General features: G+C 39.5%; 2 protein-coding genes across 2 annotated transcripts in view; both read left to right on the top strand.

Moving 5' to 3' along the window:
• The window catches only part of mier1b (mesoderm induction early response 1b, transcriptional regulator), an 11,971-nt gene extending 6,790 nt beyond the window's left edge, over window positions 1-5,181 (top strand). The window contains exons 4-13 of the mRNA XM_060875440.1: window positions 1-62; window positions 510-621; window positions 2,592-2,656; window positions 2,764-2,836; window positions 2,921-3,072; window positions 3,165-3,246; window positions 3,376-3,470; window positions 3,546-3,673; window positions 4,021-4,133; window positions 4,215-5,181. The exon at window positions 1-62 is cut by the window's left edge and continues 127 nt beyond it. Coding sequence (XP_060731423.1) covers window positions 1-62; window positions 510-621; window positions 2,592-2,656; window positions 2,764-2,836; window positions 2,921-3,072; window positions 3,165-3,246; window positions 3,376-3,470; window positions 3,546-3,673; window positions 4,021-4,133; window positions 4,215-4,453 — 1,121 coding nt within the window. The 3' untranslated portion in view covers window positions 4,454-5,181. The remainder of the gene's footprint in view (window positions 63-509; window positions 622-2,591; window positions 2,657-2,763; window positions 2,837-2,920; window positions 3,073-3,164; window positions 3,247-3,375; window positions 3,471-3,545; window positions 3,674-4,020; window positions 4,134-4,214) is intronic.
• A 12,726-nt stretch (window positions 5,182-17,907) lies between these two features.
• LOC132849283 (uncharacterized) lies at window positions 17,908-23,427 on the top strand. The gene is made up of 6 exons (XM_060875533.1): window positions 17,908-18,254; window positions 18,361-18,654; window positions 21,122-21,418; window positions 21,525-21,818; window positions 22,191-22,336; window positions 23,422-23,427. The coding sequence occupies exons 1-6, from the start codon at window positions 18,197-18,199 to the stop codon at window positions 23,425-23,427; spliced, it is 1,095 nt and encodes a 364-aa protein (XP_060731516.1). The 5' UTR covers window positions 17,908-18,196.
• Window positions 23,428-24,791: the final 1,364 nt, after the last annotated feature.

Genomic DNA, 24,791 nt, shown 5'->3' with positions numbered 1-24,791 from the left:
AAGTTGAGGAGGTGGATAATGATGAGAGCAGTAGGAGTACTGGGGAGCTCAAACGGAACAAGGTGATCTTCTCTTCAGTGTTTTACTGAGTTTCGTTTGTACTTCACTGTATTCTAATTTTCTTCCAGAACCTTCTGTAATGATTATATTTTTATATCATAGTTACTTCCACTTCTTTGTCAGTACTAATAGATCTACACATACAGTGCATTCAGAACTTATTCAGACCCCTTTACTTTTTTCAGTGTTATGTTGTAGCCTCATAATACTATTGTTCAGATTAATTTTCTAATTAATCTACACTCAGTTCCAAAAAAAATCCTAGAATTCTAGAAATGTCCGAAAATTAGAAATTCTTTTGCATGTTTGTATGTTTTATTTTATTTCTTTATTTAGTTATTTATTTTGTATGTTGTACATAATGAGGGTGTAATGTAACATAATCCAATGTTTGCATTCAAATTTCCTATTAGTTTTATTTTACTGTGTCTGTGTGCGGGCGTTTCCAGGACGAGTGCGTGAAGAGTGTGTCTCAGGGTGTGGACAGTCAGAGTGGTGGTGAAGGTCGTTCTCTTTCTGCTAAAGAACTCATCCGTCCTCAGAACTGCAGATACTTCAACAGTCAGTACAACTGTCAATACACTAATACACACCTGTACTCTACACTAATACACACCTGTACTCTACACTAATACACACCTGTACTCTACACTAATACACACCTGTACTCTACACTAATACACACCTGTACTCTACACTAATACACACCTGTACTCTACACTAATACACACCTGTACTCTACACTAATACACACCTGTACTCTACACTAATACACACCTGTACTCTACACTAATACACACCTGTACTCTACACTAATACACACCTGTACTCTACACTAATACACACCTGTACTCTACACTAATACACACCTGTACTCTACACTAATACACACCTGTACTCTACACTAATACACACCTGTACTCTACACTAATACACACCTGTACTCTACACTAATACACACCTGTACTCTACACTAATACACACCTGTACTCTACACTAATACACACCTGTACTCTACACTAATACACACCTGTACTCTACACTAATACACACCTGTACTCTACACTAATACACACCTGTACTCTACACTAATACACACCTGTACTCTACACTAATACACACCTGTACTCTACACTAATACACACCTGTACTCTACACTAATACACACCTGTACTCTACACTAATACACACCTGTACTCTACACTAATACACACCTGTACTCTACACTAATACACACCTGTACTCTACACTAATACACACCTGTACTCTACACTAATACACACCTGTACTCTACACTAATACACACCTGTACTCTACACTAATACACACCTGTACTCTACACTAATACACACCTGTACTCTACACTAATACACACCTGTACTCTACACTAATACACACCTGTACTCTACACTAATACACACCTGTACTCTACACTAATACACACCTGTACTCTACACTAATACACACCTGTACTCTACACTAATACACACCTGTACTCTACACTAATACACACCTGTACTCTACACTAATACACACCTGTACTCCACACTAATACACACCTGTACTCTACACTAATACACACCTGTACTCTACACTAATACACACCTGTACTCTACACTAATACACACCTGTACTCTACACTAATACACACATGTACTCTACACTAATACACACCTGTACTCTACACTAATACACACCTGTACTCTACACTAATACACACCTGTACTCTACACTAATACACACCTGTACTCTACACTAATACACACCTGTACTCTACACTAATACACACCTGTACTCTACACTAATACACACCTGTACTCTACACTAATACACACCTGTACTCTACACTAATACACACCTGTACTCTACACTAATACACACCTGTACTCTACACTAATACACACCTGTACTCTACACTAATACACACCTGTACTCTACACTAATGCACACCTGTACTCTACACTAATGCACACCTGTACTCTACACTAATACACACCTGTACTCTACACTAATGCACACCTGTACTCTACACTAATGCACACCTGTACTCTACACTAATACACACCTGTACTCTACACTAATACACACCTGTACTCTACACTAATACACACATGTACTCTACACTAATACACACATGTACTCTACACTAATACACACCTGTACTCTACACTAATACACACCTGTACTCTACACTAATACACACCTGTACTCTACACTAATACACACCTGTACTCTACACTAATACACACCTGTACTCTACACTAATGCACACCTGTACTCTACACTAATGCACACCTGTACTCTACACTAATGCACACATGCGCTCTACACTAATGCACACATGCGCTCTACACTAATGCACACCTGCGCTCCACACTAATGCACACCTGCGCTCCACACTAATGCACACCTGCGCTCCACACTAATGCACACCTGCGCTCCACACTAATGCACACCTGTATGCTACATTACTGCTCGTACATACACTTTATCTCACTTTATTGTGTTAATGTAAATCCTGCTTTTCTCAGATAACGAAGTGGATGAAGAGTCTGAGGAGGATGAAGACTATATTCCCTCAGAGGACTGGAAGAAGGTAAATGCTCCCCCTCTATTTTATGTTCCTTTCTCTCACTCTGTAGTGATGTGTGAGTGATGGCTGATTATACTGTGTGTGTGTGTGTGTGTGTGTGTGTCTAACAGGAGATCATGGTAGGGTCTATGTATCAGGCTGAAACTCCATCTGGACTCTCTAAATATAAAGAGAATGAGCGAGGTACACTTCACATACACATATCAACTTGTCACACTCAAGCAGGGTTAAGTTCATCTTTAATAACTTTCTCCTGATGGTGTTCAGTGTACGAGAATGACGATCAGCTGCTTTGGAACCCAGAGTTCCTCCCTGAGCACACAGTGGTGGAGTTTCTGACAGAGGCGTGTAAACGCACCGGGGAGGAGACCGGAGTCGAAGCCATACCTGAGGGCTCACACATCAAAGATAATGAACAGGTAATCACAGAATAAAAGTAATGAACAGGTAATCTACAAGTTGATAGGTGTCATTAACACATTGAAATGTGTGTGTGTGTGTGTGTGAGCAGGCACTGTATGAACTTGTAAAGTGTGACTTTGACACAGAAGAAGCTCTGAGAAGACTGAGGTTTAATGTGAAAGCAGCCCGAGGTGAGGATTTCCAGAAGAGTGCACCATGATGCTAGCACTTGTCTACAATGAATGTTTAGCTAACACTAACTAGCCACCATCCGTGTTAGCACTGTTAAAGCTGTACTTATGATCGTTTCTCCTCTGCAGAAGAGTTGTCAGTGTGGACGGAGGAGGAATGTAGACATTTTGAACAGGGTCTAAAGGCTTACGGGAAAGATTTTCACCTCATCCAAGCTAACAAGGTAAGCAGGTGTGTTATGAAGTTTTATTGATGCAGCATGTTGTGACGCTGATGACGATGCAGTAACGTGTTTCAGGTGAGGACGCGGTCGGTGGGAGAGTGTGTCGCCTTCTATTACATGTGGAAGAAATCTGAGCGATACGACTTCTTCGCTCAGCAGACACGACTTGGCAAGAGGAAGTACAACCTTCATCCGGGAGTGACGTACGTGTTTCCTACAGATTTATAGTCCTCCGATGTCTGCCCAGGCTTGTTTATTTTAGGAATTTATTAAACTAAACATGCAGCTCTCATTGACCAATCACAGCTGTCTCTGAATGCAGTAGTGTGATAAAATTGTTTGATTTGTTTGTTTCTTTTCTGAAACTCATGTTCACATTCCCACTACTAGTAAGTAATTAGTTATTCAGTCATTACTCAATGTTAATAGTTATGGTTGATTTGGCTCACACCTGCCTACCAATCAGAAGCCAGTATTCTATAGTCATGCTCTAAAGCAGTATATGATGTCATCAGATGATTAAACTCAGGCACTGATGTACCTTTTGTAGGGATTATATGGATCGACTGTTAGATGAGACTGAGAGCGCAGCATCAAGTCGAGCAGCCACACCCCCTTCCACCATCAGCCAGTCAGAGAGGGAGGAGGTCTCTACCCACAATGGTGAGCATCAACACATTTTTATGTTCATTTTAACATAAGAATATTACAGCAAATTAATACCAAAATTACTCCCTGCCGCAGGTCTAAGTGTGCATGGCTGTGTCCCAAATGCAGACACCACCAACATTGATGTGAAACACGAGAACCTGCAAATAGATGGAAACGACTCGACCCGCGACTCTATTGGCTGTGAACGGAACGGATCACTAAAGCGTCAACAAGACATCCAAAGTGCAGAACGGCCATCTAAAAAATGCAGGACAGAATCAGAGCCACCGGTCCATGCTGAAATGGATTCTTCTGAGGTTAAAGACGACTGAACTGCTGATGCAGGACACATCCAGGACCGCTGTCCAAACTGAAATGGACTTTACCGAGGTTAGACAACTGAACTGCTGAAGCAGGACAGAGACAAGATGTTTGATCGTGCTGAAATCCACTTTACAAAGTCGATTTGCTGAAGCAGAACAGACTCGGATTCCCCCATCTATGCCATAATGGACTCTTCTGAGATAATAGAAGACTTGTGATGCAGGACAGATATAAACTGTGCTTTCCTGGGGTGTTAACATCACAGAACTGCTGATGGAGCAGAAACCAAAGGCCATACCAAATCCAGATAAGACTGGGATGGGGTTTATTTTACAGATCCTAATTCTAGGATTTTGTCACAATCCAAAGTCGCCATGGACGAGATGCTTGTTAGCGTAGTTGGGTTTTACACAGAACATGTCAATTCTATTTGTACTGGAATTTGCCTGATTATTTTTTTACCGCTGAGATATATTTATATTTTCTAAGTGAAACACTCTGCAGGTGAGCGACTGGACAGTGGAAGAGACGAGAGTGAGACAGGTGTCCCTTGTCATGGCTTCGCTCTGCCTGGTTTGTACAGATTTGTACAGAAATCACACTTTTTGATAATCACTCTGTACATGTTCCTGTTTCTGTCCTTTCACTTCCTTTAAAGACTTAAGTTTGTGATTTTTGAGCTGCACAAAACAACCTCATGATGAAAATGAAATTAATCTCAGTCTCCTGACTCAGACCTGTCGTGTTTAATTTGTTTTACATTTTTATTGATCTTACTGTTCACTTTAAAAAAAGCTCACGCTCAGCAGTGTCCATGTTTCACTTTCTGCTCACTACACCTCTGATGGAAGACATTAGATTAACATTCACACGGTTTTGACAAAATATCATTTCTCCAGTTTAGGGTTTTTATTGTTGTAGATCTTTAGTGTTGTCCAATAGCTGAGACAAAATCTTAAAAAGAAATTGGTATGTTTATTTTCTAATTGGTTCTATTCCAAAGCATACAGTAAAAACACCTGGAAAAGAAAGGGTCTGAAAATCAAATTGCTAAATTGCTATTTATTCTGTTAACAGTCCTACATTTTGTCTTCAGGATTTAAGCAGTAAAAATAAATGAACCGAATGAAGATGTGAATCTGGAATGATTGTCAGTTGTACAGATGGTTTGAATGTTCCAGTATTTACTGACTTCAATTTAGTGAGAAATTATAAAAAAAAAATTAATAATTAATAATAAATTGTGCATGTAAACCTAACCAAAAGAGAGCAGAGGTGTTGAGGTTGTGGTGTTTACTGTAAAATACTCCAGCTTGGAAGCAAAAATAATACCTTATTAAGATGTGGTTGTACTTAATGAACATGTTACTAGGTCATGAACATGTATTATAATTTTATTTTAGTAGTGATGTCATCAGCAGAGCTCCATACTTTCTTAATTTCAGCTCCTTAAAGGTGCCCTTCCACACAAAACCGTTTTTACTTGTATTTTTTGATATGTGTTAGGTCCATATGTGTTTGTGTTGTGTCGTGAATGTGAAAACGAACTGTTACCTCCCCGGTCAGTTCTAGCCACTTAAAAGAAATAAGGGGAGAAATCAGGTCAGTTAGAAAAGCTGGTCACTCTGACGTCAGAGTGATTGAGCTCATTACTATTCATGAGCTCTCCCACTTGAGACCGCGCCCCCAGAATTCGTGTAGCTCAGTGAGTTTCCTATACAGCAAGGATGGCTGAACGTCATCGGGCTTGTGAAGAAGCCATTCTGCTGCAATTCAAGGTGATTGTAAACAAATTTCCTCTAGCCTAGGCTACTTATTGTGTGGGTGAATGAATAGTCATGCTCTCACATCCTAGCGGTTAGCCAATCGGAGCCAAGCAGCATAGCTCATTGGAATATTCATGAGAACTGGCGCAAATCGAGCTGAGTCTTCTGCAGGCTTTCTATACCACACTAGAATGGCTTGAAACAAGGGAACCAAGGCATTTTTTACACAAAAAAAATGTTAGAGTCCATGATGAACTTCAGACATTACCACAAAAGTAATGAAATACATGTGGCAGGGCACCTTTAAAAGCAGTAGTGAAAATGTGCTTATGGTTTAGAGACCAGTGTGAACGGTAAGGGAAATCACTCACCAGTGCTGAATGTGAGGATGAGGAAAAACTGGACACTGTTAGGAAGGCTGAAGAGTCTCCTGTCTGAATGAATACATGACCATCCCATCAGCACACACAGGTAACATCAGGTGTGTATTTTGTACATACAGACACTTTACCACAAATCTCTTAAAGTCTTGTACTGGGTTAGTATTACATTTAATGGTCACTAATTCCCTCTTGTGTACTAAATCTGTTACACGTTTTTATTTAAATGGGTCATTAATAATAATCAGCTCTTCTCTTAGCACTGTACTCTTAGTTTTAGTTATGTACCAAATTCTTTTAATTTCTTTTAAATACTTTTATTAATAATTATGAAATGTATCAGTCAGGATTTAGACCTCATCATAGCACAGAAACAGCGCTGGTTAAAGTGGTAAATGACCTGTTACTGGTCTCTGATCAGGGTTGTGTCTCTTTGCTGGGGTTGTTTGATCTTAGTGCAGCTTTTGTTACCATTGACCATGTTATTCTTTATGGGCTAGATCCTGGATCAGATCTTATTCAAATCAAAATCAAATTAAATTTTATTTGCATATACATATACATATACATATACATACAGGGCACGACATGCAGTGAAATGCTTTTTGCAACTGTCTGGTATATAAGCATAAAAATGAATGCAATTTAGGATTAAAAATAAACCTAAAAGTATAAACTGTATAAAATATAAAAATATAAGTAGAGAAATAATGTATATACATATGCATAAATATACATGTACATAAATGTGTATGGTTTTTAAAGATTGCCCTTAAAGTGTCCAGGTGCAGTATGGTGTGTGTATATAGTGTATAAAGTGGCACTGTGCTGTGCAAGTCGAGTTAAAGTGTCAGTGTCAGTCTAGAGTTAAAGTAACAGTCCAGAGTTAAAGTGTCAGTGACAGTCCAGAGTTAAAGTGTCAGTGACAGTTCAGAGTTAAAGTGTCAGTGTCAGTCTAGAGTTAAAGTAACAGTCCAGAGTTAAAGTGTCAGTGACAGTCCAGAGTTAAAGTGTCAGTGACAGTTCAGAGTTAAAGTGTCAGTGACAGTCCAGAGTTAGTGTCAGTGTCAGTCTAGAGTTAAAGTAACAGTCCAGAGTTAAAGTGTCAGTAACAGTCCAGAGTTAAAGTGTCAGTGACAGTCCAGAGTTAAAGTGTCAGTCCAGAGTTAAAGTGTCAGTGTCAGTCTAGAGTTAAAGTAACAGTCCAGAGTTAAAGTGTCAGTAACAGTCCAGAGTTAAAGTGTCAGTGACAGTTCAGAGTTAAAGTGTCAGTGACAGTCCAGAGTTAAAGTGTCAGTCCAGAGTTAGTGTCAGTGTCAGTCCAGAGTTAAAGTGTCAGTCCAGAGTTAAAGTGTCAGTGACAGTCCAGAGTTAAAGTGTCAGTGACAGTCCAGAGTTAAAGTGTCAGTGACAGTCCAGAGTTAAAGTGTCAGTGACAGTCCAGAGTTAAAGTGTCAGTGACAGTCCAGAGTTAAAGTGTCAGTCCAGAGTTAGTGTCAGTGTCAGTCCAGAGTTAAAGTGTCAGTGTCAGTCCAGAGTTAAAGTGTCAGTGTCAGTCCAGAGTTAGTGTCAGTGTCAGTCCAGAGTTAAATTGTCAGTGTCAGTCCAGAGTTAAAGTGTCAGTGTCAGTCCAGAGTTAAAGTGTCAGTGACAGTCCAGAGTTAGTGTCAGTGACAGTCCAGAGTTAAAGTGTCAGTGACAGTCCAGAGTTAAAGTGTCAGTGACAGTCCAGAGTTAAAGTGTCCGTGACAGTCCAGAGTTAAAGTGTCAGTGACAGTCCAGAGTTAAAGTGTCCGTGACAGTCCAGAGTTAAAGTGTCCGTGACAGTCCAGAGTTAAAGTGTCAGTGACAGTCCAGAGTTAAAGTGACAGTCCAGAGTTAAAGTGACAGTCCAGAGTTAAAGTGTCCGTGACAGTCCAGAGTTAAAGTGTCCGTGACAGTCCAGAGTTAAAGTGTCCGTGACAGTCCAGAGTTAAAGTGTCCGTGACAGTCCAGAGTTAAAGTGTCCGTGACAGTCCAGAGTTAAAGTGTCCGTGACAGTCCAGAGTTAAAGTGTCCGTGACAGTCCAGAGTTAAAGTGTCAGTCCAGAGTTAAAGTGTCAGTCCAGAGTTAAAGTGTCAGTCCAGAGTTAAAGTGTCAGTGTCAGTCCAGAGTTAAAGTGTCCGTGACAGTCCAGAGTTAAAGTGTCCGTGACAGTCCAGAGTTAAAGTGTCCGTGACAGTCCAGAGTTAAAGTGTCCGTGACAGTCCAGAGTTAAAGTGTCCGTGACAGTCCAGAGTTAAAGTGTCCGTGACAGTCCAGAGTTAAAGTGTCCGTGACAGTCCAGAGTTAAAGTGTCCGTGACAGTCCAGAGTTAAAGTGTCCGTGACAGTCCAGAGTTAAAGTGTCAGTGACAGTCCAGAGTTAAAGTGTCAGTCCAGAGTTAAAGTGTCAGTCTAGAGTTAAAGTAACAGTCCAGAGTTAAAGTGTCAGTCCAGAGTTAAAGTGTCAGTCCAGAGTTAAAGTGTCAGTCCAGAGTTAAAGTGTCAGTCCAGAGTTAAAGTGTCAGTCCAGAGTTAAAGTGTCAGTCCAGAGTTAAAGTGTCAGTCCAGAGTTAAAGTGTCAGTCCAGAGTTAGTGTCAGTGTCAGTCTAGAGTTAAAGTGTCAGTCCAGAGTTAAAGTGTCAGTGACAGTCCAGAGTTAAAGTGACAGTGACAGTTCAGAGTTAGTGTCAGTGACAGTCCAGAGTTAAAGTGACAGTCCAGAGTTAAAGTGTCAGTGACAGTCCAGAGTTAAAGTGTCAGTGACAGTCCAGAGTTAAAGTGTCAGTGTCAGTCCAGAGTTAGTGTCAGTGACAGTCCAGAGTTAAAGTGTCAGTGACAGTCCAGAGTTAAAGTGTCAGTCCAGAGTTAAAGTAACAGTCCAGAGTTAAAGTGTCAGTGTCAGTCCAGAGTTAAAGTGTCAGTCCAGAGTTAGTGTCAGTCCAGAGTTAGTGTCAGTCCAGAGTTAAAGTGTCAGTCCAGAGTTAAAGTGTCAGTCCAGAGTTAAAGTGTCAGTCCAGAGTTAAAGTGTCCGTGACAGTCCAGAGTTAAAGTGTCCGTGACAGTCCAGAGTTAAAGTGTCCGTGACAGTCCAGAGTTAAAGTGTCCGTGACAGTCCAGAGTTAAAGTGTCCGTGACAGTCCAGAGTTAAAGTGTCCGTGACAGTCCAGAGTTAAAGTGTCCGTGACAGTCCAGAGTTAAAGTGTCCGTGACAGTCCAGAGTTAAAGTGTCCGTGACAGTCCAGAGTTAAAGTGTCCGTGACAGTCCAGAGTTAAAGTGTCCGTGACAGTCCAGAGTTAAAGTGTCCGTGACAGTCCAGAGTTAAAGTGTCCGTGACAGTCCAGAGTTAAAGTGTCCGTGACAGTCCAGAGTTAAAGTGTCCGTGACAGTCCAGAGTTAAAGTGTCCGTGACAGTCCAGAGTTAAAGTGTCCGTGACAGTCCAGAGTTAAAGTGTCCGTGACAGTCCAGAGTTAAAGTGTCCGTGACAGTCCAGAGTTAAAGTGTCCGTGACAGTCCAGAGTTAAAGTGTCAGTGACAGTCCAGAGTTAAAGTGTCAGTCCAGAGTTAAAGTGTCAGTCCAGAGTTAAAGTGTCAGTCCAGAGTTAAAGTGTCAGTCCAGAGTTAAAGTGTCAGTCTAGAGTTAAAGTAACAGTCCAGAGTTAAAGTGTCAGTAACAGTCCAGAGTTAAAGTGTCAGTGTCAGTCCAGAGTTAAAGTGTCAGTCCAGAGTTAAAGTGTCAGTCCAGAGTTAAAGTGTCAGTCCAGAGTTAAAGTGTCAGTCCAGAGTTAAAGTGTCAGTGTCAGTCTAGAGTTAAAGTGTCAGTCCAGAGTTAAAGTGTCAGTGTCAGTCCAGAGTTAAAGTGACAGTGACAGTTCAGAGTTAAAGTGTCAGTGACAGTCCAGAGTTAAAGTGACAGTCCAGAGTTAAAGTGTCAGTGACAGTTCAGAGTTAAAGTGTCAGTGACAGTCCAGAGTTAAAGTGTCAGTGTCAGTCCAGAGTTAAAGTGTCAGTGACAGTTCAGAGTTAGTGTCAGTGACAGTTCAGAGTTAAAGTGTCAGTGACAGTCCAGAGTTAAAGTGTCAGTCCAGAGTTAAAGTAACAGTCCAGAGTTAAAGTGTCAGTGTCAGTCCAGAGTTAGTGTCAGTGACAGTCCAGAGTTAAAGTGTCAGTCCAGAGTTAAAGTGTCAGTGTCAGTCTAGAGTTAAAGTAACAGTCCAGAGTTAAAGTGTCAGTGACAGTCCAGAGTTAAAGTGTCAGTGACAGTCCAGAGTTAAAGTGTCAGTGACAGTCCAGAGTTAAAGTGTCAGTGACAGTTCAGAGTTAAAGTGTCAGTGTCAGTCCAGAGTTAGTGTCAGTGACAGTCCAGAGTTAAAGTGTCAGTCCAGAGTTAAAGTGTCAGTGTCAGTCCAGAGTTAAAGTGACAGTCCAGAGTTAAAGTGTCAGTGTCAGTCCAGAGTTAGTGTCAGTCCAGAGTTAAAGTGTCCGTGACAGTTCAGAGTTAAAGTGACAGTGACAGTTCAGAGTTAAAGTGTCAGTGACAGTCCAGAGTTAAAGTGACAGTCCAGAGTTAAAGTGTCAGTGACAGTTCAGAGTTAAAGTGTCAGTGACAGTCCAGAGTTAGTGTCAGTCCAGAGTTAAAGTGTCAGTCCAGAGTTAGTGTCAGTGTCAGTCCAGAGTTAGTGTCAGTGTCAGTCCAGAGTTAAAGTGTCAGTGTCAGTCCAGAGTTAAAGTGTCAGTGACAGTCCAGAGTTAAAGTGACAGTCCAGAGTTAGTGTCAGTGTCAGTCCAGAGTTAGTGTCAGTGACAGTCCAGAGTTAAAGTGACAGTCCAGAGTTAAAGTGACAGTCCAGAGTTAAAGTGTCAGTCCAGAGTTAAAGTGTCAGTAACAGTCCAGAGTTAAAGTGTCAGTGTCAGTCCAGAGTTAAAGTGTCAGTCCAGAGTTAAAGTGTCAGTCCAGAGTTAAAGTGTCAGTCCAGAGTTAAAGTGTCAGTCCAGAGTTAAAGTGTCAGTGTCAGTCCAGAGTTAAAGTGTCAGTCCAGAGTTAAAGTGTCAGTGTCAGTCCAGAGTTAAAGTGTCAGTGACAGTCCAGAGTTAAAGTGTCAGTGACAGTCCAGAGTTAAAGTGTCAGTGACAGTCCAGAGTTAAAGTGTCAGTGACAGTCCAGAGTTAAAGTGTCAGTGACAGTCCAGAGTTAAAGTGTCAGTGCTAGTCCAGAGTTAAAGTGTCAGTGACAGTCCAGAGTTAAAGTGTCAGTGACAGTCCAGAGTTAAAGTGTCAGTGACAGTCCAGAGTTAAAGTGTCAGTCCAGAGTTAAAGTGTCAGTCCAGAGTTAAAGTGTCAGTCCAGAGTTAAAGTGTCAGTCCAGAGTTAAAGTGACAGTCCAGAGTTAAAGTGTCAGTGACAGTCCAGAGTTAAAGTGACAGTCCAGAGTTAAAGTGTCAGTGTCAGTCCAGAGTTAAAGTGACAGTCCAGAGTTAAAGTGTCAGTGTCAGTCCAGAGTTAAAGTGACAGTCCAGAGTTAAAGTGTCAGTGACAGTCCAGAGTTAAAGTGTCAGTGACAGTCCAGAGTTAAAGTGTCAGTGACAGTCCAGAGTTAAAGTGACAGTCCAGAGTTAAAGTGTCAGTGACAGTCCAGAGTTAAAGTGTAAATCTCTCTGTAGTAGTGTGTATAATATACACACATACACACTATATTTTATATATTTAATCTGAGGGTTAGAACGAGATCAAGAGTGTGACCTCCATTATGACTGGGTCCTATTACATTCTGGTTCACCCCACATACACATGCAGTAAAATGTTTGTCATGACTGTCATCTATATAAAAATAGTTCAGATTTGCATTAATGTAAAAGAATAAGATGAAATGAAATAGAACATATTTGTATATACAGAAGGTTACAGTAGGAAAATAGATAAAATATAGAAAAATGCAAGTGTGCAAAAGAGTCCGGCTGAGGTAGAGGGTGATTTGGAATAGTCCTTGCAGGAAAAAGCTCCTCCTCATTTTCTCTGTGTTTGCCTTTAATCAGCAGAAGTACTTTCTTGATGGCAACAGAGAGAATAGAATCTTCCTGGCTTTGGTCTCAGCTGATCGCTCCACTTTTTGAAGAGCTCATCTGTCTTGTCTTGTGCTTTTTCCCAAACCAGGCTGTGATGCTTCCTGTCAGGATGCTCTCAGTAGTTCATTTTTATACTCAGACTCAGAGGTGGTGATAAAAGCAAAGAATTAAAGAAAGAATTTTATTTTGCAGCAGCAAAGGCGCCTTCCATACAGTGCAACATCTACACAGTGAAAAGGCAAATTCTAGTGTTTTAGCTCTACCTTTTGTACCCCAGGTGTGTGTGTGTGTGTGTGTGTGTGTGTGTGTGTGTGTGTGTGTGTTCATGCACCCTTGCTGGTTATGGAAGATGTATACATTTTGAATGATCACACTCTTCACCCCACACACCCCTTATATACAGTGATTGGTTTCCAGTATGATTTTGGTTTGTCTACCAGTTATAAACAAATATAGTTTATACCGTAATGTGGGTGGTGCTACATTCTTACCTGACTCATGTTTCCGCCATTTCACCTGTTCCTTGTTCACCTTGATTGTCACCTTGATTTCTTGTTTGTGCGTTTTACTCTGAACAAGATTTTAAAACACCTGACCCTGGTTATGACACCACATCTTTTAGTAATCCTGCATAAGATGTATGTATGTTTCCATCCTGACTTTCCCACACGATGACTACACACATAACAGTCTCTCTATGCAAAAGGACTCATTGCTGCCACATGAGCTAAAACATACATGCTTCAATGTGAAAATGTGTGATTTTACTGTAATAAAGATTTAATTTGAAGTTAATGAAGTAAAAGTCTTTCTAAAATGTCAAAAAAAGAGACTCCCCTTAATTAATAAACTAAAAACTCTGTACATATAAATGGGACCGAAGCTCTTTTATTATTGTCTAAATTAATACTTTTCCTGTTCTGTTGTTTTCCTAAATCATATTTTAATCTCTGACAGAATGGAATTGTCAGTCAGCCATAAGGAAAGCTGGTTTTATCTAGGCTTTAACCTCCCACTACTCTGATATCCACACAGAACACTGCTACACCAGCTGCTCTATCCTCTATCTATACTCTCTCTCAGTCACCACTAAAAGCAGACAGTGGTGGTGGTGGGACAGGTCTACTGTCTTACTTTGTCTCATTAACCTTTAATCTCTTTTAAATTCCATGCAGTTTAAGTTTCCTCTCCCTATGAGAATTGCTGGAAGAAGTGGACACACTCCTCAGTCCTTCACAATCTCTCTCCTTCTCCTACCTAAAACTTCCATCTTCTCTTCATCTGTAGCTTATTGCACTTTTAAACTCTTCCTGATCCTGTCTCCTTCTCCTCTCTTCCGTTGGACTCAACCACAGATACTTTCCTCAACCATGGACCTTCTCTGTCCACTAAACCCAGGAAGACTTCTTGTACTGCTCCTTGGCTGTCATATGTGTTGCAAACTAATGTAGAGGCTCAGAATAAGCTGTAAAACTGACTGGGAAAAAGAATGATGTAGACTATTACAGAGCACCAGCGCTGAGACTGAACTGTGCATGCGTATTGTTTTACAGTTTACACTTTCTCTTTGGGCTGTAAATGAAGTGTTGTGCAGTGTCAATGTGTAGTGTTACTGTCCAGCTCCTCTTTCCTTTAAGGAGAAGCTTTAACACTCCCATCACAACAACTTTTAAACTTCTGACGGTGAGTTCATTATAAACATTATTATAAAGATATATTTTATTATTACATATTAAAAATATTACAATATTTTACACTATTACAGTTTAAACTTGTTATGAAGAGTTTATGTGTAATGAGGAAAAAACTCTAAACTTTATATCTTGGAATATTTAATATTTTAAATGTTTTTGTGAATAAATATGAAAGTGTGATGTATTAAAGAAAATATAGTTTATGTCGTGATCTTTTCTCAGTTAAACCACATAAGTGTTTATGACTTTTATCACTAGCTCTATTGTTATTATGGACCAAGTGCTGTTGGTACAAGGCTCCTATTGTAACTGTTAGAATGTTCAACTGTTAACCCCTTATGGGGGTCTGTGACAGCATATTAAACACTTTGGTGGGTTTTTATCTGGCACATTTATAGAGGACAAAGTATTCAGGTATCAAATTTTTGTTTAGTACAAATGTTCATTACAAATATTATACAAACATTAGATGAGTTTGTGTTAATACAGAGCTGCACTTTTAATCAACTCCTTATGAAGTGTTTCTGTAAAATGGAGCATGAGGAAAATACAGACCAGTAAATTGTTTTATAGAAAATAAACAGGTTATTATTTGTAGTCATATTTAGTATTTTTGTTTTTGCTAATAAATATCAGTGATGTGTTTACTATAGAAAATATTGTTAATGTAGTGATCTTGTCACACAAATATGAGGGGTTTTCTGCTGCTTTATGTTTATTATTTTGTTGTGATATCACTGTTATTATAACTTATTACAAGCTTATTATTATTATTATTATTATTATTATTATTATTATTATTATTATTATTATTATTAGTAGTAGTAGTAGTAGTAGTAGTAGTAACATTTATTAAAGTTGTGATCAGTAATAAATGTTAATGTCATATTAATAACCCTTCACCTAACCATCACAGCTAAAGTGTGTGTGTGTGTGTGTCTGTGTCTGTCTCTACATGTTGTTCTTAGTTCTTATGATCTCTCACTAAAGTTATTGCTTTTAGGTACCTGGTAAATTCCTCACCTGTTGTCACCTGTGAATGTGTCCCAAATATGAAGTTCTACAGTGTTCCTCACCACCTCCTTTTTTTACTCATCCTCATATTCATCACAGATGAGTGTGACATCAGTCTCACTGCTCACATCAGACTCATTTTGTCTCTTTGATAGTCTGACAAACTTCTAATAAACATGTTTAAGGATTCATTTCATACACTTTCAGGAGTTAATTTGTGTGTTAGTAGAATCTTCTTCTACTTTGGGCTTCACACAGTGAATCATGTGTTTCCACCTGACTCTATCCTCATCATCCTCTTCTCTCACAACAGTTATCTTCATGTCTTATTTAACACATCAAAATATCTACCAATATAACCATCTCCCTCCTCTGTCTGTACACACAACACTCCTGACAATCATCTGTCACACACAACACTGCTGACACTCGTCTGTCACACACAACACTCCTGACACTCGTCTGTCACACACACACAACACTCCTGACACTCTTCTGTCTCACACACAACACTCCTGACACTCGTCTGTCACACACAACACACAACACTCCTGACACTCTTCTGTCTCACACACAACACTCCTGACACTCTTCTGTCTCACACACAACACTCCTGACACTCGTCTGTCACACACAACACACAACACTCCTGACACTCTTCTGTCTCACACACAACACTCCTGACCCTCTTCTGTCTCACACACAACACTCCTGACACTCGTCTGTCACACACAACACACAACACCCCTGACACTCTTCTGTCTCACACACAACACTCCTGACACTCTTCTGTCTCACACACAACACTCCTGACACTCTTCTGTCTCACACACAACACTCCTGACACTCGTCTGTCACACACAACACACAACACTCCTGACACTCTTCTGTCTCACACACAACACTCCTGACACTCTTCTGTCTCACACACAACACTCCTGACACTCGTCTGTCACACACAACACACAACACTCCTGACACTCTTCTGTCTCACACACAACACTCCTGACACTCTTCTGTCTCACACACAACACTCCTGACACTCGTCTGTCACACACAACACTCCTGACACTCTTCTGTCTTACACACACACACACACAACATTCCTGACACTCTTCTGTCACACACAACACTCCTGACTCTCGTCTGTCACACACACACACAACACTCCTGACACTCTTCTGTCTCACACACAACACTCCTGACACTCGTCTGTCACACACAACACTCCTGACACTCTTCTGTCACACACACAACACTACTGACACTCTTCTGTCACACACACAACACTCCTGACACTCTTCTGTCACACATACAGTACACACAACACGACTGACACTCTTCTGTCACACACACACAACACTCCTGACACTCTTCTGTCACACACACAACACTCCTGACACTCTTCTGTCACACACAACACTCCTGACACTCTTCTGTCACACACACAACACTCCTGACACTCTTCTGTCACACACACAACACTACTGACACTCTTCTGTCACACACACAACACTACTGACACTCTTCTGTCACACACACAACACTCCTGACACTCTTCTGTCACACACACACACACAACACTACTGACACTCTTCTGTCACACACACAACACTCCTGACACTTTCTACTGTCTGGCAGAAATATCATCATGGTTGACTGCTCATCAGTTAAAGCTCAATCCCAGCAAAACTGAACTGCTGTTCATCCCAGGTGATTCATCCCCAGGTCATGATCTTGCTGTATCCTTGCACAATGATCTGATCTCCCCTTCAGCCACAGCTCACAACCTTGGGGTAACCATGGACAATCAACTGTCCTTTTCCTCACATGTTGCTAATGTGAGACTCTCATTTTGGTCTCTTCTCTACAACATCAGAAGGATTCAGTTACTTTTCTCCACACAGGCTGCTCAGGTACTTGTTCAGTCTCTTGTCATCTCAACACTGGATTACTGTTTCATGCTCTATAATGCAGCTGTGTGACTTGTCTTCAACCTGCCTAAGTTCTCTACACCACCACACTGCTGTGTTCCTCCACTGGCTCCTGTAGCTGAACACATCAGATTTAAACACTGATGCTTGCCTACAAAGCCAAACACAGACCATCTCCCTCTTACCTCAAAGCCCTCATCACTCCTCACACTGCACCTCACACCCTCAGATCTACAGCACTGCTCCACTGGTCCCACCATCTCTCAGGGTAAGAGGGAAGTTTACTACAAGACTATTTTCTGTTCTGGCACCAAGGTGGTGGAATCAACTTCCCCCAGGGGTCCAGACAGCTGAGTCACTGGTTATTTTCAAACGATGGTTATAGACCTACTTCTTCATGAAACACTTGAACTAGCACTTTTTCACTTGGTTGTTTACGTTGATGGTATCCTGTCTGTAACCTAGAGAACCAGAGTTAATGTATTTATTGATAAAGACTTAAAAGCACTTTTTCACGTCACCCTGGATAAGAGTATGCTAATTAATGTAAATGTAAACTGAGTGTTTCACATATTATGTTAATCATATGTACATGTATATATTTATATTTTATTCTGTTTATCCGCTTTTCTCTTTCAGTTCCTGTATCAGCTGTCACTACTGTAGAGGTGGAGTTTAATCAGACTGCTGCTCTGCCCTGTGATTGGAGATGTTCTGATCAGGTCACATGGTCTCTGTTCACTAACCCAGGTTATGTAGTGGCTTGGTGTGATCAGACATCCTGCAAGTCAGCAGAAGGATTTAACATCTCCCATGATCAGTATCTGAAGGGAGATCTGACCCTCACCATCACTACAGCTGATGACAGTAAGAGGAACATGTACACGTGTCAGTGTGATGGCAAAGACATTAATGATGTGCGTCTCAGCATCAAGCGTGAGTGTCTTTACTGCTCTATAGTTTATAAACTCTCACTGATTTAGGTTTAATGTGTTATATTTACATCCAGTTAAAATTCAGTCTGGTGTTTTTTTCTCCTCAGCCATCAATTCATCAGATCCGGTGAATCCTGGTGAAGATCTACAGCTGAATTTGCACATATCAGACCAAGTGGAGGTGATCTTTAAACACAGAGATTCAGCAGATCCACATGGTGTACAGATCTGCAGTGTGTATAAAAGATCACTAAACTGTACAGCTGAATACAGACAGAGAACATCACTAAATAACACACTTCTTACACTGAGAGAAGTAAAGAGGACTGATGATGGAGTTTACATCATCAGAGACATGAAGTATAACGAGAACCTTCATATTTACTCAGTAACAGTAAGAGGTACGTATTCAGTGTGATTTGTGTCAGTGTGTAAAATTCAACAGTCTGATATTGGTCAGAAATCAACGTGAACATTCAGTTAATATAATAAAATAAAACTTAAAGTTGCTCTGAAACTTGACCGTATGAGAACCTGTTGTAAGAAATAAAAAATGCGTAGTGTAAAAATAAGACAATGATGGTGAAGATCTTAATGACGAACAAGAAGTTTATTCCAGCATAGCAGTGACAAAATACATGACGTACTTTGGGTTCACCGGAGTCAATAAGAACCCCGAGCAAATCCTGCTCAAGCATTATATACAGTTTTCCCTTTTGGTAATTTAAATGAGGTTCCACTTTGAATGCGTATTGAGTGTAAGAACTGAATGTCTCCCAAATGGCTGGGCTACACCTTGTTGTCTAGCTGATTGTCTTTAAATGTTAACCAAGGTCAAGTACACCTTGTCATGGCATTGTTACAATTGTTATCAACCAAGTGGTCACTTTAAATGGTAATCGCAGTCACGTAGACCCTTTGTTCGTGGTTGTTCTCTTTTGTTCTGTCACGTTCTAATAAGTTGTCCAATGATGATTTCCCCTCTCTCTATTGGCGGTTCAGAAGAGGCGTGGTCTTTATAAGGGCGCTTCCGGCGTTCGACGGGGAGCTCATTTTTGGTTCGGCTGCGTTTGGGTAGAGAGCTCCGGGATCCCTCCTCCGGGCGATGATCAAACTTGCCATCACTTAGTGAAAATGTGCCTCTTGAACAACCTATTGACCATGTTCCTTTGTCCTTAAAGTGACTCCTCAAGCACGTGGAGCCTAGGCGTGTCCAGCCTATTTATTTTGATATCTTGGTTTGTAGTTTGTTTTTCATTAGGGAGTTAGGGAAGTTGAATGTATTTTATTTTATGTCCACTTAGGTTATTTAACCCCTTCCTCCTTTTGTTTGCTAGAGTTATTTTGTTTGTTATTTTGGCCTTTGGACACCCCGAAGAGATGCTCCCTTTCACTTGTTATATTTATTCTTAATAAATTAATCCTATCCCTTAATTAGTTCGGTGAATGTGTTTGATTATCGACCGGAGTGTTTTGAAACTGGGATTCCACTACCTCAACTCTGTTCCATTGTTACGCCCTCTTGGAGGTTCCGGTTTCCCTTAGACTCGGGGTGTAATAGTGGTGATCCTTAATGTCCTGCGGCCGTTCCCATATTTATAATTGAATCAAGTTTAAACGTTTAGAGTCCTAAACGTATTACCTTATGATACTTAAATCTTTTAAGGAATGAACTCTTTTAGATGTGTATCTTGGAGTGGAATTTAGTGCAATTTCTGTAAATTCTTACACTGTCATTAAATTCCATATTTTCTACACACAGGTTTGTTTACCAGTAAATAAATTCTCCTGCAGATGATTTACAAATAAATAAATGTTTAAAACTAACACTGTAAATGAGGCCCAGTGGGTGTATTATTGGTGTTCAGTTAATCACACTCACTGGCACATGGTGTGTGTTAAGTCACTAATAAACACTGTGTGTGTGTGTGTGTATTTGTGTATTTGTGTGTGTGTGTGTGTGTGTGTGTGTGTGTGTGTGTGTGTGTGTGTGTGTGTGTGTGTGTGTGTGTGTGTGTGTGTGTGTGTGTGTGTGTGTATGTGCTGGGGGTGTTGTTTAGGAGACATACACACACATAAAACACACAGCTTTTTTTACATTGCGTTCTATAGAGGATATCAGCATACTATATTCTATACTGCACACAGACACAAACACACAAACACCTCTGATTATTCCATAGAACTCCATGTAAAAAAACAACTGAAAATAAGTAAGAATGCATTGTTTTTTTCATGTCACGACCATGCAATGAATAAACCTGGTTATAATAATAGTCAATGGGGGAAAAACAGCCCTGATATGTAAATGAGGGAGAAATAATTAAATCTAAAGCTACACAAAAACTAACAATGCATAAAAGCCAGTGTTATTAGTCATCTTTAACATTTCCAAGACTGTAATAAAAGGTTTAAAAAAAATCCAGTTCACTTTTTTATATTAAAAATAAATCATTTTGTGTGTATTTTTATGCAAATTTGTGACATCACTAATTAATTAGTAAATAATATTTAGTAGTTTTGATTAGAACTGAGGTTGATTAACATATTTGTGCAAAGAATGTAAAAAAAATGAATCTGATATATTTTTATATTAGTTTAATGTTATAAATTATGAAATTTTGAACATCACAAAAGGGTAGTATTTTTACTGTCCACAGTGGTTAAGATCATTACTACGTTTATCATTTTATATTTATCTCATGTTTATTCCACTTTTTGTCTCTTTTTTTTATAACAATCTTAACTTTTTATATAACAAGGACAGTCATAAAAAGCATTGAATTATGTGTGTGAGACAAAATGTGTTTGAGATGATTTTATTATTTTTTTTATATTTTATTCTGTATATCTGCTTTTTTCTTTCAGTTCCTGTATCAGCTGTCACTACTGTAAAGGTGGGGTTTAATCAGACTGCTGCTCTGCCCTGTAATCAGACGTGTTCTCGTCAGGTCACATGGACTCCATTTAATAACCCAGGTTATGTAGTGGCTCAGTGTGATCAGACATCCTGCAGGTCAGCAGAAGGATTTAACATCTCCCATGATCAGTATCTGAAGGGAGATCTGACCCTCACCATCACTGTAGCTAATGACAGTAAGAGGAACATATACACGTGTCAGTGTGATGGAACAGACATTAATGATGTGCGTCTCAGCATCGAGTGTAAGTGTCTTTACTGCCCTATAGTTTATAAACTCTCACTGATTTAGGTTTAATGTGTTATATTTACATACAGTTAAAATTCAGTCTGGTGTTTTTTTCTCCTCAGCCATCAATTCATCAGATCAGATGAATCCTGGTGAAGATCTACAGCTGAATTTGCACATATCAGACCAAGTGGAGGTGATCTTTAAACACAGAGATTCAGCAGATCCACATGGTGTACAGATCTGCAGTGTGTATAAAAGATCACTAAACTGTACAGCTGAATACACACAGAGAACATCACTCACTAACACACTTCTTACACTGAGAGGAGTAAAGAGGACTGATGATGGAGTTTACATCATCAGAGACACAAAGTATAACGAGAACCTTCATATTTACTCAGTAACAGTAAGAGGTACGTATTCAGTGTGATTTGTGTCAGTGTGTAAAATTCAACAGTCTGATATTGGTCAGAAATCATCGTGAACGTTCAGTTAATATAATAAAATAAAACTTAAAGTTGCTCTGAAACTTGACCGTATGAGAACCTGTCATTAAATTCCACATTTTCTACACACAGGTTTGTTTACGTTTAAAACTAACACTGTAAATGAGGCCCAGTGGGTGTATTATTGGTGTACAGTTAATCACACTCACTGGCACATGGTGTGTGTTAAGTCACTAATAAACTAATAATGTGTGTGTATTTCTGTGTCTGTGTGTGTGTGTGTGTGTGTGTGTGTGTGTGTGTGTGTGTGTGTGTGTGTGCGTGTGTGTGGGGGTACAGATCAGAACAAAGATCAGGAGTCTGCTCTACCAGTGTGGGCGATCATCCTGATAGTGGTGGTGGTGGTGGTGGTGGTGGTGCTTCTGGTTGCTACACTGATTGTGTTAATCCTGAACCGGAGGACAAAACCTATCCGAAAAGCATATGTAAGTAACAGAGACCTGCAGCACTGTGACATCAGAGATCACATGACTGTGTGCTGTAATAAAATCCACATCACCCTGATTAGACATCACTCAGTTACTACATGGACACTTCCACAGAACAAATATAATGACTTACAAATGACACTTTTACTGTCAGAATAATTACAAATTCTATTCAGTAATCTCACATGATCACTGAGAGAGAACAGCTAACTGTTTAAACATCAGATTATTAATAGTTTTTAATATTTATCTGAACACTCAGCATTATATCTGATGCTCTGACTCATTAAAATATTAAATATTTTAGCTCTCTACAGTTTCTATCCTTTAAACTGAATAATTTAACCCCCCCTTAACAGTTGTGAACGACTCGCCCAGAACGTCCAGAACCTGCTTCACATCACCTGGGGATTATAAAGAAATATTTGTTGGGAAACTGGACAAGTATTTATGAAAGTTTTGAGCTGTGTGTCATTTAGAAACCGGAGTAAGTAGTGACACCGTGTGGATATGTAGAAAATTACAGCTAAATGTATAAATCACTGCTCTGACACTTTACACTTCATATCCGGTTTAATCAGCTCCATAATAACTGCATGCAGGCTACTGAGGCATGAGAAGCATTAAGGTATAACAGCATCTCATATGTTTATTTATATATGTGTGTAAAATGGTTAATTAGTCTGTTCTTTATATTTAATTCTAACTATTTACAGTCTACAGATAGTTTAATGCTCTTTCTGAACGTAACAGTAAATTATGCATTAGTAATAATTGTGTGTAATTACAGTCTTTAGACAGCTGAGAAGTGATTTCACACATTAACAGATCTGTTAACTGACTCCAGAATGAATCTTCAGTGGAACAGTGGAGGAGAGACATTACAATAATTTATTTATTGTTTTTTTTAGGCATTTTCACACTTTCACAATGAATTGCACACAAAGTTTGATAAATGAGACTCCACACCTTTAAATATAATAGTTCGTAATCTGTTGTTTTAGTAAGATTAACATTCATTATGATCTCAGATGTACCCTCTTTTAACACCTTTTATTTCATTGTGTCTGTGTTCTGTAAAGAAATGACGGAATAATGTAAATAAATAAATAAATGTTTGTGTTGCCCTGACTGAATAAACCTGTATGTTTAGTCATGTGCACTCACATCTCTCTCACTAACACACCTTAACTCTCAGTCTCTGTTTTACTGCATTATATAGTGTCCAACTCTGATGTGCTAAATAATCCAATTATAATTACATTTTAATTCAATTTAATTTAAAATGTTAAAGTTTAAAATTAAGTTACTAGTTATCTCTAACATTTATCTCTAATGATCAAGCCTGAGGTGATGGACCCTCCAGATCTGCTAATTTACCTAAGAAAATTTATTCATAAAGAATCTAAACAAATGTGTTTTTAGCTCTGACTTAAACACTGAGACTGTGTCTGAGTCCCAAACACTAATTGGAAGTCTGTTCCATTACTGTGGAGCTCTGTGAGAAAAAGCTCTGCCCCCTGCTGGAGACTTTTGTACTATGTAGGTGTGACAGATCATAAAAACCCAAATGATCTCTTTAACGAGACCATTAAATGATTTATAGGTAAGTAATAGTATTTTATAATCAATGTGAATCAATGTGGCGTCATCTCAAAAGTTGTGTGTTCAGTTCATGTTTAGATCATGCTGTGTCCAGACTGTCTTTGTGCACACAAGTCTCTCTATCAGTCATATATGAGAAATTCCAGCCTATGAGCAGGATAATTATTAGTTCCTCATGTGCTCTTGGTTGCACAATTCCACTTGACTATAGACTGTTGAGATCCTGTAGAAAGGACATTATTTAAATTTATATTATTTATAGTTCAGTGTCACTTTATATTTCTTGTCTTCTGTGTGTAAAAGAACATTATAGAAATCAGAGATAAGGACATTATTTTAAAATAAACCACTGTCTCAAGGCACTAAGGGTATCTGACTGACATGACTGAGGGTGTGTCTAAGATCACTATTGATCTTCTGCACCGAATGTGAGAGGATGAATACTCACTGCTCGACTGCACAGATCTGATTGTTGGCTTCTCCAAGATGCATCTAGTTTTTTCTCTCCAGAAATTCAGGGCCCATAATCATGGGAAAATACACCAACTTTTATCTTAGAGAGGAGGCGGGGCTAATATCAATCACAGTCTTCAAAGGAAAAAAAGGCCTATTATAAGCCTCCACTTTGACTGTATGCTATGATATTTTTTATGAGTGGGGTCATGAGGAAAACTCACATTCTGCCCACTTGTTTCATTCAGTTATTTTTACACCTGGACTTTATGACTCTAACAATGGAAGTGAGTGTATGTCTGATAGATGTCTGATAGCCCTGTTCTAGACACTCTGTAGACACAGCATTTGGTTTGGGACACGCCCACAGTGTTACGTGTAATAACAATCAGGT

Source organism: Tachysurus vachellii, chromosome 7 (assembly GCF_030014155.1).
Source record: "Tachysurus vachellii isolate PV-2020 chromosome 7, HZAU_Pvac_v1, whole genome shotgun sequence".
NCBI lineage: Eukaryota > Metazoa > Chordata > Actinopteri > Siluriformes > Bagridae > Tachysurus > Tachysurus vachellii.
This window is presented reverse-complemented; position numbering and strand designations above follow the sequence as displayed.